General features: G+C 43.9%; 1 protein-coding gene across 1 annotated transcript in view; it reads left to right on the plus strand.

Annotated features, from left to right (window-relative positions):
* The window catches only part of LOC145277826 (fibroblast growth factor 9-like), a 384,714-nt gene that overhangs the window by 250,935 nt on the left and 119,831 nt on the right, over positions 1–13,948 (plus strand). Inside the window, exon 2 of the mRNA XM_080129731.1 lies at positions 852–1,038. Coding sequence (XP_079985857.1) covers positions 873–1,038 — 166 coding nt within the window. The 5' untranslated portion in view covers positions 852–872. The remainder of the gene's footprint in view (positions 1–851; positions 1,039–13,948) is intronic.

Genomic DNA, 13,948 nt, shown 5'->3' on the forward strand with positions numbered 1-13,948 from the left:
TGCTTGAATTAAAATGTCATATTCAAGTGTCTTTTATGACCGGGCTACAATGCCTCCCTGTTTGCTTAGATAAATACTTTTGCATTTTTAACAAAAGAGTTGCAATAATATCAAGGCGTCTCCATTTACGCTGAACATGCACAGAATATCAACATCAGTATATTACATCTGAAATAGTCTGCTGTGGAATTTCCACAGATCCCACTAGTTATAATTATTATTTTTAACTCTGAGTTTTATTCAGTGCAACGACCTTCCCTCAAAACTGGCTAGTTTAAATCAAATACTGATTTGTCAGAATCAAAGCTATTACTCATGACAAATTGGTACTATTTTATAATATAGGTAAAATGATTGCAATAAAAACGTTTTTTTTTTGTTTTTTTTTTGCTAAAAAATATTTATAAAAACAAACAAATATGTATTGATCAGTATTTTGGTTTCCACACTAACATTCCTCATCTCTTCATTGATCTAGTGCCATCGGATATTATTACGACTGCTGTTCGAATTAACCGGAAGTAAAGTAATATCTGCTCAAAATGACGAAATCATTAATTTTATAATAGAAATACACGAAAAATATACATTTAGCACGTTTGTCGTAAACCAGGTTTAAAAGAATGGATCACGGTTAATTTTCATATTCCTATATGCAAATTAAAACAATCATTGTTTTCCTGTACAAAAAAAAAAAAAAAAAAAAAAAACGCCCGAAGCGTTCACACAAACAAATTCGCTTTTCATAAATAAAATTAGTTAAGCAGATTTTATAAAACAGAAACTTTTTTTTGTGAGTGTGTTTTTTGTTTGTTTTTTTAATTTTTATTTGAATAACCTTTTTGTTCCAGTGATTTCGCCTACTTGGGAAGATGACCTCAGATTCCGACCTTATTCTACCTAAAGATTTCCGGTTTCATCCGGAGCCACAGCCTGGATGGGAATTAGTGAAAAAACTTTTTAGCCGAACCGGGTACCACTTATGTATTGGAGCGACTGGCGATGTCTACAGCACCACCGACGAATTTGATAAATACGGTTAAAACAAGTTTTTCATTTACTTTTTTTAAAAACACTATTTTCCTTTTGCTCATTAGTTACAATTTTGTGTAAAATGCTTTTAAATATATGTCCATATTTACAATACATTACTATAACTCTATTGCATCTTGCGATGAGCCTTGAATTTGGGTGAGGGTTAGGGAGTCATCTATTGGTTTACTCTTGGTTCCAGTTAGTTATCTCTTTATATGCCTACAATGTTACCACCTGATATGCAAATGAGATGCTCCTGGTTGGAGATAAAAGAGGCCTGATTTTTCAGAGAGGGCGTTCATTTTGGAGTTGGATTTTGAAGAAGTAAGTTCGATCAACAAGAATTCCTTTGGAAGTTGAGAGAGTAATGGCAGAGAGTTGAGTTTTTTGGACTAAGGAAATTTGGTAGCAGTGTTTCAAATCTAACAATTGAGACTTGACTAATTTAACCATAGTTTCACAGGCAGAGTTCTAGGAAATAAATTATGTTTATTGAATTCCAACTTTTCAGAGCAGTTAACTAAATTTAACTAAGTCTGATCCACAAACTCATAAAACCACGGAATCGCTTTATTTTTGGGACCAGACTTAGGATTAGTAGAAGGAATGAGATATGTCGTTTTGGCTTTTAACAACTAACTACTAAAGGTTAATTAGGATAACATGGCAAGATTTTAAACAAACAAACTTGGTCACATGTTTATGGTATTATTACCATACATTAACATGGGTACTAATTAGAGATCACCATTTCGGTAGGCTCCCACTTCGGGGCGCCTCCGATAACAGGGAGAACTGGAGCGCTGAAATAGAAAGAAATACTGGTAAAAGAAGACATTGTCTTCTTATAAAAATGAGGACGTGTAACGCGACTTTGTTATGAATTCATGAGGTTTTATATATCCAATATATATATATATGTGTTTTCCCGAAACTCGGGTTACAAAGAAAGACAGTGCATTTTGTAAAGTCTGTATTAATGTTCAATGCTCCTCTTGGCTACCTAACGGGAGCTGAGGAGTGAGGCGTGTGTTCTGTCTCTAGTCGCCGTGGAAATAAGGACGTTTCCTTCACTCGAATGTCCCACGTAAACCGTTCTCGCTTTTCATTGGCTGGAACCTCTGATGACGTATAAGAAGAAAGGAAGGAAAAGAGAAAAAAATAGGTGAGAATACAGCCTAGTCTCGTAGTAGTAGCAGCTCGCTACATGTTCTTAAAACACTGTCTGGTTCGAAACAGATGGTCATTTTATGCTAAATTTATATGCGAAATTGATTTTCTGTCGTTTTATTTTATCTTTATTACTAAGTTTTTCAGTTTTGTTTTGTTTTTTGTTTTTTTCGCCTAAAAATATGAAGAATCACATTTTTCTTTTTGGGTGAATTAGCATAGGGTAGAGAGCTATAATGATATCTTAATTTCTTTCATAACAAAAAGTGAAAGCAGAAGCAATAAAATAATGTTTTTTTTTAAATAAAAAAGACAAGTACCGATCAGTTTAGAAGAATCAGCAGTTACAAAATACAGGAAAAATGTTTAAAGATGAAATTAACAAAGAAAATGCCAAGAAAAAAAAATCATAATCAATTCATCGTTTATAAATATAAATATATATAAAAATTAAATACAAAACAATTTATTTAGAATTTAGAGTATGGGATCAGTTTCACCCATAATTATAACAAAATGAGTTTCTGTTTCTGAGATATAGCGTTTTAGAGCAGTTAACAAAAAAATATTTTTGTATGTGTAGGGAAACGTGCGACTTACCTAACTAGCATAACGTGTGCATAATTCAATGGGTCGGTCGTGGAACGAAATGAATGAAGAAGAAAGAAACAAAAATGGCTGCCTTATCTCTTTATATGCCTGCAATGTTACCACCCGATATGCAAAGGAGATGCTCCTGGTTGGAGATGAAAGAGGGTTTATGTTTTAGAGGGACGTTCATTTTGAAGTTGGATTTTGAAGAAATAAGTTGAATTAGCAGATGTTCGTTTGGAGTTGAGAGAAGGTGCGTGACATATACGGAAGTTGGAAGTTTGGACAACAGTGCCAAACTTAACCAGGAAATTATTGGTGTAACGTGCAGAAGAAATAACACTCAAGTTATTAAATTATAAGCTATTTCAGCTCTCAGTGTGCGGTGACTTGAAAGGCAGAAAATGGACAGATTTGCTTGATACCTGAGTTTGACGGATCTACCACTGGACCGTCTGTCATCGAATGGGTTGGAAAGGCTGAGAAGATCTGTACACTGTGCAGAATTAAAGAACCAGCCACAGTCATTCCTTTGAGGTTAACCGGAGGTGCCTATGCAGTCTACCAGCAACTCTGGGATGAACCAGACTGGGATACAATCAGACAGCCTGTATACAGCGTTTGGTACAGATCCGTTTGTTGCATGGCAACAGTTCACGAGCCGGCAACTTCACCCCAAGGAAACGGTTGACGTGTATCTAGCTGACCTACGAAAGTTGTCGGTACCATTTGGTGGGGTCAACGATAAGATATTAAGATGTGCCTTTTTAGTAGGCTTACCTGAGGAGATCAGCAAACTGTTGCGGGCATAGTTACAAATTGATGAATTGACAACAGACAAGTTATTAGCCCAAGCTCGAAACATCTGTAAGGAACAGGAGCCAATTGCAGCAGCAACTAGTATTCAACATGCAGCAGTCGAACCGCATGGAGGCAATGTAGATTCTCTCCCAGATAAGTGTGTAGGCCCAGTGTGCTATAAATGTGGGGAGGCCAATCATTTTGCTAAGGATTGCCGGAGTGATAGAAAGTGTGTATATCCACGAGTAACTGCAGTAACCAAAGGATGGGATGACATTGGTGGATGATGATTCTCTCCAGCAAATGATGGCTGAAATGTTGTCCAGAGTACATAAGAACGACCCTGCCCAGGGTGAGTGGCAAGTATCTGGAAACGAACTGAATGTATGGGTTAACGCAAGTTCACTGGCTACAGGTGTCGTGTTGGAACAATTGGGTGCTGTTGTGGAAGATGTGTGCTGGCTTCGTTCAAAAAATGATGCCCAGCATATAAATTTGGCAGAACTTGATGCCACATTAAAAGAGCTTAATCTTGCATTGCAATGGCAGGCTAAGGTTGTGCATCTCCACACTGACTCATTGTGTGTTTACCACTGGTTGACCGACACCTTGACTGGAAAGGCTCGAGTTAAGACTAGAGCTGCAAGTGAGATGTTAGTACGAAGGAAACTGGCAATAATAAAACGTATAGTTGACGAATACAGCTTGCAGGTGGACATTACCTTAGTTTCATCGATGCAGAATTTGGCTGATAGCTTGACTAGAGTACCAAAGAGATGGATTGATGTAATGAGGCAGGGATCTGATCCTCCACAACAGACATGCGCGACTGTAACAGATCAATTAACACCTGACCAGATCCGTACAATTGACATTCCTGGAATTCGGAAGACAACATATTTTGTCCGAAGAGTGTTTTTCAACTACAAGAGCATCAATCAAGGCAGCTATATGCTCGTGTGAAGAGTGTCAGCGCATGGATCCGGCACCATCCCAATGGCAAAAAGGGAAGCTTGAGGAGGAGGACAACTGGTATTGAGTAGAAATGGATGTAACGCATTATGAGGGCAAGCATTTTTTGACCTTGACAGATTGTGGCCCGACACATTTCACGATATGGCGCCTGTTGACATGACAGGATGCATCTAGCATTATACGACAGTTGAGAGCTGTCTTTTTGGAACATGGTGCACATTACTGTCAGATGTAGCGGGAGCAACCAGTCGGTATTATGACGATCAATGGTTTATCCCGAGCATGTTGTGGTGAAGGGACAGTCATGATCTGTACTGAGAAGGGTGACACAGCCAAAGTTGATGTTCTGGTGATGCAAGAAAAACCCCTTGGCTATGACATGTTGATTGGAATTGATGCAATGCAAGCACTAGGAAGCGTCATAATCACAGCGACTGGAGGTGTAATGCTTGAAGAAGGAAAAGAAGTCTGTGCAGCCATGTCTATTGAAGAAAAGGACTTCTGTACTACATTTGACGACAACGAAAAGGCATGGACTGCAAAGTGGAAATGGACTATGAGCCAGGCACCAGATCGGCTGTGCAACACCATTCCAGAGTATGCAGTTTCCACAAAGAATAGGGCCGCATATGAAGAAGAACTTCAGATGTGGATTGATAACGGATGGTTAATACCATACCCACAGGAACGTCTGGGACCACACAAAGGATTAATTCCGCTCATGGCTGTTGAACAACCTACTAAAGACAAAATTCGGCCCGTAATGGATTACCGAGAATTGAATCAACATGTTGATGCTTTCACTGGAAACGCAGATGTGTGCGCTGCTAAACTAAGAGAGTGGTGTCAGAAAGGGAGTAATGTAGCACTGCTGGATTTAAAGAGAGCCTACCTGCATATACGTGTCCATGAATCATTATGGCCATTTCAGACAGTGATAATCAAGGGAAAACGATATTGTTTGACACGTTTAGGTTTTGGCCTAAACATAGCACCCTTAATAATGACAACTATTATTAAAACTGTTTTGATGCAGGATGAGACCACAGCAAAAGCTGCTTCAGCTTACATTGACGACATCTACATTAATGAGGATATAATGTCTGCAGATGTGGTTCGAATAAAACTGGAATCGTTTGGGTTAATAAGCAAAGACCCTAAATGTCTAAAGGATGGGGTGCCCGTGTTAGGCCTAGAGGTCTATGAGAAGGGCAATACTTTGCGATGGAAGCAAGGGAGTGTGATTCCAGAGTTACCCAGTGTATTGACGAGACGCATTGTTTCTATTTGCGGTAAATTAGTAGGACATCTACCTGTCTGTAGATAGCTCCGATCGGCAACAGGAGTGTTCAAAAGATGAATACTGCCCACCCTCCGTGACTGTGAAACACACTATAGGGAACCACGAGAGGAGATAATGGAACAGACTGGTGATCAGTCTGAGATCAGGGGGGGGGGTGTAGGGAAACACGTGACTTACCGTGCGCACGTGCGCATAATTCAACGGGTCGGTCGTGGAACTGTGAGACTAACCGTAGCCCTCGGCGCAAGAGGGTCCGTGTGTACCTGGCGTGTGGGGTGGTGGCTGATCCTGTGGTCGGGGCAGCGGAAGAAAGAGTTTCAAGATGGCGCCTGCCTGCTTTTATTAGAGACGGAATCTCGCAGGATTGCAAATTAGCTAGGCCATCTTGAGGAATAAAAATCGGTCCATTGGAGGTGCGAGGCAGTCGGGTTCTGACGTTCGTGGCGATTAGTACAGTGACCGTTGGGTTCCGTTTCTATTCGTGCAGTCAGCTGAGCTTTGTTAGTTACCTTCGCGCCGTGGTTGTCATTGTTTGTTGGTTTGCTGTGTGTTGCTGTGGTTCTTCAGTGAAACGCTTCGTCGCCCACGACGAGACCCCCCGTCTCCTACACAAGATACTCTTACAAGCTATTTCGGCCCCCCCACTCTGAACTTGGTTTTTTTTTCTTCAATGGCGGATAGGTTCGATCTAAAGTTGATACCGGAATTCGACGGATCCTACCCGGTACTCAGCTGGGTTGAGAAGGTCGAGTTACATTGTCAATTGTCCGGCGTGAAAAATGTCGAGCGCGTGATTCCTCTGCGGCTGACCGGCGGGGCCTTCGCTGTATATCAGCAACTCAGCGCTGAGAAGAAGTGTGACTACTCGAGTATCAAGGCGGCGTTGTACAGGGCGTTCGCCACTGACCCCGCCACTGCATGGGAGCAGTTTGATATACGCTTGGGCGAAACTGTGGACGTGTATCTCGCCGAACTTAAGAAGCTGACGGTGTTGTTCGGCGGTCTTCCCGAGAGGGCCCTAGCCTACAAATTCCTGTCAGGACTCCCCGCTGGAGCAAAGCAGCTCCTGCGAGCAACCTCTACCATGTCCTCACTACCGCTGAGTGACCTAGTAGACAGAGCCAGGACAATAATGAAGGATGATTCGACGGTGCAGGAACCGGTAGTTGCCGTCGCACAGGCCCCACCAAGTGGCGAAGGACCGTCTCAGGGACCCAGCCCGCAAGGTGATGTCATCTGCTACAGATGCAACGGGCGGGGCCACATGGCAAGAAATTGTAGAAGGCGGTCGACGGCTGTTCGCTGCTACCGTTGTAACAAGACTGAGCACATGGCCCGAGACTGTGCGGGAAACGGGGACGGGGACAAGGTGCCAGTGCCGACCTCTTCCCCGAACAGAAAATAAACAAGGCGCTCCCTGTCATTCAGGTCCGAGTTAATGACACGTTATGTTCAGCCCTCCTTGATTCCGGTTGCTCCCGCACCATAGTGTGTGCGGACTTCTGTCGGGCGTGGAAAAAGAAGAACGTCAGGATAACTACCATTACTGGAAAAATACGAATGTGTTGCGGCGTGGGTGTGGTACACATTCGCACAAGAACTGGGAACTCGGCCAACGTCGAAGCGCTGGTGACACGCGAAAAGCCGCTGAGTTTCGACCTGTTGCTAGGCTACGATGCCATCAAAGCCCTGGGCGGCGTGCGCATAACGCGCGCTGGCGTTGTAGAGTTTCAGGATAGGCCCCCGGTGTGCGCAGCACTAAGAGTCGACCAGCCGGACTTCAGTGCGGAATTCGACGACCAACAGAAGGCGTGGACCGCCACTTGGAGGTGGTCAGAAGACAAGGAACCGGCCAAACTACAAAACAAAGTGGCAGAGTACCGTATGCCCGACCAGATAAGGCCTGCATACGAAAGCGAGCTCCGTGAATGGATTAAGATCGGTTGGCTGATTCCATACCCCTATGACAAACTTGGACCCCCCAAGGGCCTGATACCGCTGATGGCAGTTGCCCAACCTAACAAGTCAAAGGTGAGGCCGGTAATGGACTACCGTGAGTTGAATGCGCACGTTGATGCGTTCACAGTGGACGCCGACGTCTGGGCGCCGACAGGGGTCCAATGTGTCCCTACTGGACTTGAGAAAAGCATACTTGCAGGTCCGGATCGGCGAGGCGATGTGGCCTTTCCAGACAGTGATCTTTTCCAGGAAGAGATACTGTCTTACGCGACTCGGATTTGGGCTAAACGTAGCACCCCAGATAATGAAGGCTATCGTCAATGCCGTGTTGTCACAAGAAGAATGGATCAGAAAGGGAACATCGGCGTATATTGACGATATATACGTGAACGAAGATATCGTGTCCTCTTCGCGCGTAAGATCCAAACTTGCCGAGTTTGGTCTAAACTGCAAGGACTCTGAGCGGCTTGAGGATGGTGCCCGCGTATTGGGCTTGAGCGTTCAAGAGGAGCGAGGGATCCTGAAGTGGAGGCGTGGAACCGCAGTTCCCGACGTACCCGACGTTTACACAAGACGTGCCGTGTACTCCCTGTGCGGGAAACTTGTGGGGCACCTTCCAGTATGCGGATGGGTTCGTGCAGCGACAGGCGTCATAAAAAGGAGGGCAAATGCGGTCACCAAAGGCTGGGACGATGAGATAACCGACAAACTATTGGTTCGAATGTTAAAGGAGACCGTCGCTAGTGTGAAAAAGAATGACCCCGCCACAGGGGACTGGTGCGTGCAGGGAGATGAACTGAGTGTGTGGGTGGACGCAAGTTCTCTAGCAATCGGAGTAGTTTTGGAGAAAGATGGGGCCGTAGTTGAGGATGCCTGCTGGCTGCGACCGGCGAATGATGCTGCCCATATCAACCTGGCAGAACTCGACACTGTAATAAAGGGCATTAACCTGGCACTTCAATGGGAAGTGAAGAAACTGCGTGTGCACACTGACTCACTTTGCGTGCACCACTGGGTGTCGGACACACTCACGAGCAAGGCCAGGGCACGCACCAAGGCAGCCAGCGAAATGCTGATAAGACGGAGGCTCGAGACTGTGAAAAAACTGGTGACGGAGTACAACCTGTCCGTAGAAGTAGTGCTCGTCACCTCGGACTACAACCTCGCCGACAAGCTCACTCGGATACCACGGAGATGGTATGAGGCTATGAAGAAAGAAGCTAAGCCATTGCCTCTGTGTGCTGCCTCCGTCGAGGAGGACGAAACCAGGAAGATACATCACGACAGTGGGCACCCCGGAGTACAACGGACCTACTACTTTGTGAAGTTGGCTAGACCATCAATACCAAAAAGCGCAGTAAGAGCAGTGGTCAGGGAGTGCCAAACGTGCCAGTCCATCGACCCCGCCCCAGCCAGATGGCGGAAAGGACAGCTGGGAGTGGATGCGACTTGGAGTCGGTTGGGTATGGATATAACCCACTACGGCAGCCAACACTTCCTCACGCTGATAGACTGCGGGCCAACGAGGTTCGCGATTTGGCGCCAATTAGCGAGGCAGGATTCCACCAGTGTCATCCACGAATTGGAATCCATATTCTACGAAAGGGGGCCGCCTGAGGAGATCCTCACGGATAACGACACGGCATTCTGCAGCAGGGAATTTAGGCATTTTATGGACAACTGGGGGATCCGCCTTCGACACCGATGCGCGTATGTGCCGAGCGGCAACGGCATAGCGGAGCGATGCCACCGAACCGTGAAGAAGATCGCGGCCAGGAAGAAGTGTACGATCGCGGAGGCGGTTTACAGATACAACACAACGCCTAAGGACACCGTGACTGGCGGCAGTGCGCCCGCTGATGCGATTCATCACTACCACGTGCGCGTCAAGGACGTTGAAGTGTGTCTACCCGACCAACGAGAACCCCAGGGGACATACCAAGTGGGAGACACCGTCTGGGTGAAGCCACCCGGCGGCCGGTGCACCAGCAGCTTTTGGAGGGGGCGGGTCACCGGCGTCATCAGTGAACAGGCCATACTAGTCGATGATACTCCGCGCCACGTAAGGGATGTCCGGCCCACTCTAAGCGCTGACCAATCGGCAAGCAGTGGAAGTAGCGAGTCATCCGACGATGAGCGATGGATCCAACCCGTGCCCCACGAACCTGGTGACTCAACTGCGAGCAGTGGAAGGAGCGAGTCATCCGACGATGAGCGATGCATCCAACCTGTGCCCCATGGACCTGATGACTCAACTGCGAGCTCTAATGCTGATGCTGATGCTTCCGATGCCACTTCTGAGAGTTCCGATGAGGAAGTCCCGGCAATACCCCTCCGCAGGAGTGCTCGAATCAAACGGCCACGTCCGTCGTGTCACGTATGTGATCTGGAGACCAGGGGGGAGTGTGAGACTAACCGTAGCCCTCGGCGCAAGAGGGTCCGTGTGTGCCTGGCGTGTGGGGTGGTTGCTGATCCTGTGGTCGGGGCAGCGGAAGAAAGAGTTTCAAGATGGCGCCTGCCTGCTTTTATTAGAGACGGAATCTCGCAGGATCACAAATTAGCTAGGCCATCTTGAGGAATAAAAATCGGTCCATTGGAGGTGCGAGGCAGTCGGGTTCTGACGTTCGTGGCGATTAGTACAGTGACCGTTGGGTTCCGTTTCTATTCGTGCAGTCAGCTGAGCTTTGTTAGTTACCTTCGCGCCGTGGTTGTCATTGTTTGTTGGTTTGCTGTGTGTTGCTGTGGTTCTTCAGTGAAACGCTTCGTCGCCCACGACGAGACCCCCCGTCTCCTACACAAGATACTCTTACAGGAACGAAATGAATAAAGAAGAAAGAAACAAAAATGGCTGCCTTATCTCTTTATATGCCTGCAATGTGACCACCCGATATTCAAATGAGATGCTCCTGGATGGAGATAAAAGAGGGTTGATTTTTTAGAGGCACATTCATTTTGAAGTGGGATTTTGAAGAAATAAGTTGAATTAGCAGGTTCGTTTAGATTTGATAGAAGGTGCGTGACGTATACAGAAGTTTGGAAGTTGGAAGTTTGGACAACAGTGTCAACCTTACCCAGGAAATTATTGGTGTAACGGGCAGAAGAAATAACACTGAAGTTATTGAATTATAGTATGAAAGATAAATTCTGTGCATTTATTTTTTGATCGTATGGGTTACTTTTTTAAGCAATTATGTATGGCTTCACGACTTTGCCAGTCAGACTTACGGTTAGTGGTAAAATATTTAGTGAACATGCCTTAAAAATTAAAATGGCTCTGAAATGACGATCATTTTACGTAAAATTTATATACGAAACTGATCTCCCACTCCCCAGGGAAAAGTTAAAAAAAAAAGCAATTATTTTAAACTTAGAAGTTAAAAATAATTGCTTTTTTTCCTTTTCCCTAAGTTTTTCATGGTGTTCACACTTAAAAAGAAAGTAGAATCTCATGTGTGTGTGGGATTTAGCACTGGATATTAATCTATAAAATTTTCCATTTATTGTTATCATTAATATTACTGTTAATGTATGCTTATTTTTTCTTTTTACAGTAAAATAAATTTTTATAAAGATAAAAAATATGAATAATCTTTGATAAAGAGTATTTGACAAAGCCTCTATCTCTGTTAATTTTTTTTTAATAGTAACATCATGATTTAGAAACTCATTCGTAACATGGGGGGGGGGCTTTGTTAAGCATGAATGCAAAATTGGACGACACATAACTGTGTGTCTATCATAAAGCAAAAGCTCCGGGAGTTAATATATGTGATTGCTAGTATTCTGTTCCTACACCGTCTTCTTATTTTGCTTACCAACCGTCGACGATTTTGAATTATTTGTGAAAAAAATTTTAATAGCATTTTTGTACACGCATGATGAAAAATCAGCCTTGTTTTAAAATCAAAATAAATCTTTAGTTGTCTTACAATTTTCAATCAGTGATATCTAAGAAAAAATATTTAGAAAGATCTATTGTGTTGCTTCACGATGGAAGAAAAACAAAAGAAAAACAAATTGTTATTACACACAGCAGCACAGTCTCAAACAATTTCGCCCACAGGACCCGACACGATCATGAACAACTCTATTACTTCAAACCCAAACTCCTCTGACAATTCAACACGACACGATCCTGAAAAACTCTGACCATTTAACATGATACTATCCTAAACAGAATGACTCAACACGGCACGTTACCAAAGCAACCTCGGCAGTTACTCTCTAAATGACTCTGGTATCGACTTTTTATAACCTTGGACAAACTCATTTTTGCTGTAGGAAGACCTGACTAAGACATTGGCATACAATACTTGAGCGCTTCCACGCATACTCATCACACTCTTCCCAGATCTTGAGTTCAGGAACTTCCTCAATAGTGATTTCGTTTGTTGTATCACTGAATTCTTCCTCCTCTGGATTATTTGGTGCATCATCTTCTGAGCAGCTTTCTTCATGTGATCGTTCATATAGCAGCGGGATTTTCCATCTGAGGAGGTAATTCCATCACAGATTGAGCAATCATTTCAGCATGCTGGGCACACATCCTTTATGTGGCATCAATTGAGACAGAGTGTTGGCTATTGATTTTCATCACTGTATCCGTGCTGAACTGCATTGTAAATCTTACATGTGGATTCTTCACCCAAATAGCATCTCCCTCCTTGTACGAACTGGCAACTGCATCATCGGGCACCACCTCTTCATCGATACCCTTGGAAAATGGCCAGTCAGTTTCCTGCACACTGAAAATATAATTTGACATGTAAGTCTATCGGAGACTATTAGGTCACTTCCACACTGCCATTACAGTTTTCTCTGCTCCTCATGGACATGTAATCCCAATCGATCAAACTTCTCCAAATGTTCGTTGACACAGGTTGCAAAAAACACACTCTCCTTGACAAAAATGTCATCAATATAACAAGACATAGCCACGTTTATGGTCTCATCTTGGCTGAGGACGACATTAACAATGACTTGCATTATTAAAAAGGCGACATAGAGCCCAAATTTAAAGCGGGTAAGACAATATTGTTGTCCCTTGATCTCCACTGTTTGGAACAGCCACAGAGATTTGTTAACATGTACTTGCAAATAGGTGTATGTCTAGCATTGCAACATTTGGTTCTTGCTGTTGCCATTCCCTTAAATTTTTGCAAGCAAACATCTGTGTTGACCATATACACGTTCACATACTCATTTAGCTCCCGATAATTCACAATGGGTCAAACTTTCTGTTTGTTCTCCTGCACAACAGCCATGAGGGGTTTTATACTCTTTGGGGAGCCGAACTTGTCCTCCGGATATGGCAGCAGCCAGCCTTTATTGATCCACAGTTGCAGTTCACAATCATATTCCTTACAAATTTGTGCTCTGACTGGATATTCTGCAAGTCTATTTTTCAACATAATTGAAAGTTGGTCATCAGCCCATATTCACGATCCAGTCCACTACCGAGTGTTCTTTCCATACTCTGCAAAGAAATCTGGCTCAGTAATGATGATGGCAGCAAAATCGGTTTTGTTGAAATGTGGAAAAAGTTATTTCACAAACACTAGACACAGCTACTCCTCCCAGCTGTTTGATTGCATATAGCCCAAGCAGCAAATCAAATCCAATTAAGTATCCACTCACAACTAAGATTTCTATGTTAATGCTTTGCACCAATGTTAACTTGCACCACTTCTATTCCACAGCAGCTGAGTGTGCTTCCATCTGCTGTGAGCAAAAGGGTCACTTTCCTCGTCCATTCTTTACAACAGGACTTGCAGTCAATATCCACTAGAGCTGTACCTGGTAGTCCATTAATACAAACAATTACAGCCGACAAGGCGCCATTTACAACAGTGTGGGGATAAGATTGATGCTGAATTCTCACATTCCCACTCCGCTCGTTTCCTGGACACAATCAAGCAATGTGCCTATGCTGCTGACAAATATAACACATATTTCTTCAGGGCTTGATACCAGCAGCTCTGTCTGTCTCATTATCCAGTAGACAATAACTTACTCTATGATCTGTGTAAAATTTGGACGATTTTACACAAGAAATTGGAGATATCTATGTTTTGCAACATTATTTGATTTCTGGGACACGTAAAACATTTGTAA

The sequence above is a fragment of the Euprymna scolopes genome, chromosome 6 (assembly GCF_053919585.1).
Source record: "Euprymna scolopes isolate OS-2025 chromosome 6, ASM5391958v1, whole genome shotgun sequence".
Classification (NCBI taxonomy): domain Eukaryota; kingdom Metazoa; phylum Mollusca; class Cephalopoda; order Sepiida; family Sepiolidae; genus Euprymna; species Euprymna scolopes.